Genomic DNA, 2579 nt, shown 5'->3' on the forward strand with positions numbered 1-2579 from the left:
ATGAAGTTATGTCCAAGCTGGAAATGGATCTTATGTTTGTGTCAGACACCCGGAATTATGTAGCTTGCCCCCTTGGAAGAAATGCTTTTGTTCTATGCCTTATTTTTATTTGTTTTCCTTTTTTTTTTCTTTATTTGTTTGAATTTTTGCTTTTAGCCATTAATGTATGGTTAAGTAAGAACGGAACTTTGTCAAACTATGAGACTTAAGTAACACCAGTTGTGTGTGTGTGTGTGTGTGTGTGTGTGTGTGAGTGAGAAAGAGAGAGAGAGAGAGATGGGAAGAAAGAAATATTTGGTAGCAATGCAACACTGTGCCATATCATTCTGTGACATTTTCTCCAATTCCTTTGATTAATTTTGACCCCAATTTTCTTCTTCTTTTCCCTATTTTTATATAGTTTATTATGGGGTAACATCTACACTTATTTCACCTTCCAAGGAAAAGAGGTCATCAGTTCCCAAATGCGATTACAGTTATTTGCTGGTCTCAGCGGCGCCTGTGGACTTGGTGTCCTTCTCTTATTTATTCTCAGATCAAAAGTTCCACCTCCACCATTATCCAGTGTTGAACCTTCCAGTGATGAACCTTCCAGTGATAAGACTGAGAGCAGGTAAACATCTGTGAATATGATAAAATTGTTCAGAATTTGATGTCAGTAATTAATTACAAATTATATTTGTCTTTTTGTATTTTTTGTAAAACTTGTCCAAAAGGAAACAAGAATTTCCGTTTAACCCTTTTTTTAACTAGGCATATCTGGCCCAAATACCTGTTGTGTCTTATAAGAAACATCCACATAAAGGCAATAAGGAAACTACTTTTGAATTGTAAGGTCTCATAAATAATCCTATAACAACAAACTATTTTTTTTTTTGGTTGTTAAGGAAATCACCAGGGTCATTTGTTGTTCTGATGGCCCAGAAAGAAGAAAGTACTTTATTGACATTTCACATTACCATATAGCATATAGTGTAAACATGTTATGTAAATATGTAATGTAAACATGGAGGTGCAATGGCCCAGTGGTTAGGGCAACGGACTCGCGGTCATAGGATCGCGGTTTCGATTCCCAGACCGGGCATTGTGAGTGTTTATTGAGCGAAAACACCTAAAGCTCCAATTGGCTCCGGCAGGGGATGGTGGCGAACCCTGCTGTACTCTTCCACCACAACTTTCTCTCACTCTTACTTTCTGTTTCTGTTGTGCCTGTAATTCAAAGGGTCAGCCTTGTCACACTGTGTCATGCTGAATATCCCCGAGAACTACGTTAAGGGTACACGTGTCTGTGGAGTGCTCAGCCACTTGCACGTTAATTTCATGAGCAGGCTGTTCCGTTGATCGGATCAACTGGAACCCTCGACGTCGTAAGCGACGGAGTGCCAACAACAAGTGTAAACATGTATAAACCTTCAAACATCATGACACAATGACACAGTTGCTCTATTGATTATTTTATTGACTATCCTATTAAAATTAAAACCTTTTCACTTTGTTATTTTTATATTTTCATTTCAGTCCTGAGAACATTGTGGGTGTCAAAAGTACATTCTGTGAGTTCTTATTTTTCTCTTTCCTCTTTTTTCCTCTTCATTCTCTCTACTTTTACCTTTTCTCCTACTTACACTAATATATCCTCTCCTCCTGCTCTACATTTTGTGAAAACTTTGTTTAGTTTTTCTCACTAACTTTAATATTTATTTCTTTATTTCTGTCTGTCTGTCTCTCTGTCTCTCTCTCTCGTTCCTGCCTCCTATGAGTCCATCATCTGCCAAAATTAAATCAACTTTGTCAGTAGAACCCTTCTTTACTGATTCAAGTGTATTTTGTGTTCTGGCTGGAATATTTTAAATCTTAGAACTAAAATGTGTTCCAATAATGTGCTAGAGGTCTGTAGGCATACAGGTCACCGTTTCAAACCCACCAGGGGAATCCTGTTGTATATTGGATCAGAACACCTAATTCTTCAGCATTTTTCTGTCTTATGTCCAACTACCAGGGACAGATACTCTTACTCCCTCCCTCCATCTATCCCTGTTTGTCAGTTTCTCCATTCCTCCTTATCTTTCTATCTCTCTCTCTCTCTTTGTCTGTCCACTTACTTTGGTTAGAATCCTAAGATAAACGTGATTTTTGTCTTGGACACTTTTACCAATCTGGCTCTTAATGTTTTACTGTTTCCATTGCAGTGAGGGCATTTCAATTGTTCAAGAATAAAGATATGCAACTGCTTCTCTTACCATTTGTGTACACAGGTAAGTACATATTTTTGATTCGGTCATTCATTACCTTTCCCTCTCACTGTCTTTCTAATAAGTACCAGGGATCTTTTTTTAAAACGGGGGCCACAGTTTTCATTAATGTTTTACGTAGTGTTTTTGGTACCGAAAGACTTTCAAACTTCGTATACTTATCTATTTTGTGTTATAGAACAGAAAAATATTTTTGTATTCGAATTTATTTCATGTAAAAAAATTGTCTTATTTCGATAATTTCAACCAATCACTGACAAGTATTCAGTTGTTTATATTTACTCCTTTGGCTGATTAAGCGGTGTAAAGCGTATTTAATCTCCATAA

At 36.9% G+C, this 2579-nt stretch overlaps 1 protein-coding gene across 2 annotated transcripts in view; it reads left to right on the plus strand.

Moving 5' to 3' along the window:
- LOC106873810 (UNC93-like protein MFSD11) overlaps nucleotides 1-2579 on the plus strand; it is a 26909-nt gene that overhangs the window by 12884 nt on the left and 11446 nt on the right. For both annotated transcript variants that reach the window (XM_014921322.2, XM_052975708.1), the window contains exons 6-8: nucleotides 401-613; nucleotides 1519-1553; nucleotides 2190-2255. In XM_014921322.2, coding sequence (XP_014776808.1) covers nucleotides 401-613; nucleotides 1519-1553; nucleotides 2190-2255 — 314 coding nt within the window. The remainder of the gene's footprint in view (nucleotides 1-400; nucleotides 614-1518; nucleotides 1554-2189; nucleotides 2256-2579) is intronic.

This window comes from Octopus bimaculoides, chromosome 22 (genome assembly GCF_001194135.2).
Source record: "Octopus bimaculoides isolate UCB-OBI-ISO-001 chromosome 22, ASM119413v2, whole genome shotgun sequence".
Lineage (NCBI taxonomy): Eukaryota > Metazoa > Mollusca > Cephalopoda > Octopoda > Octopodidae > Octopus > Octopus bimaculoides.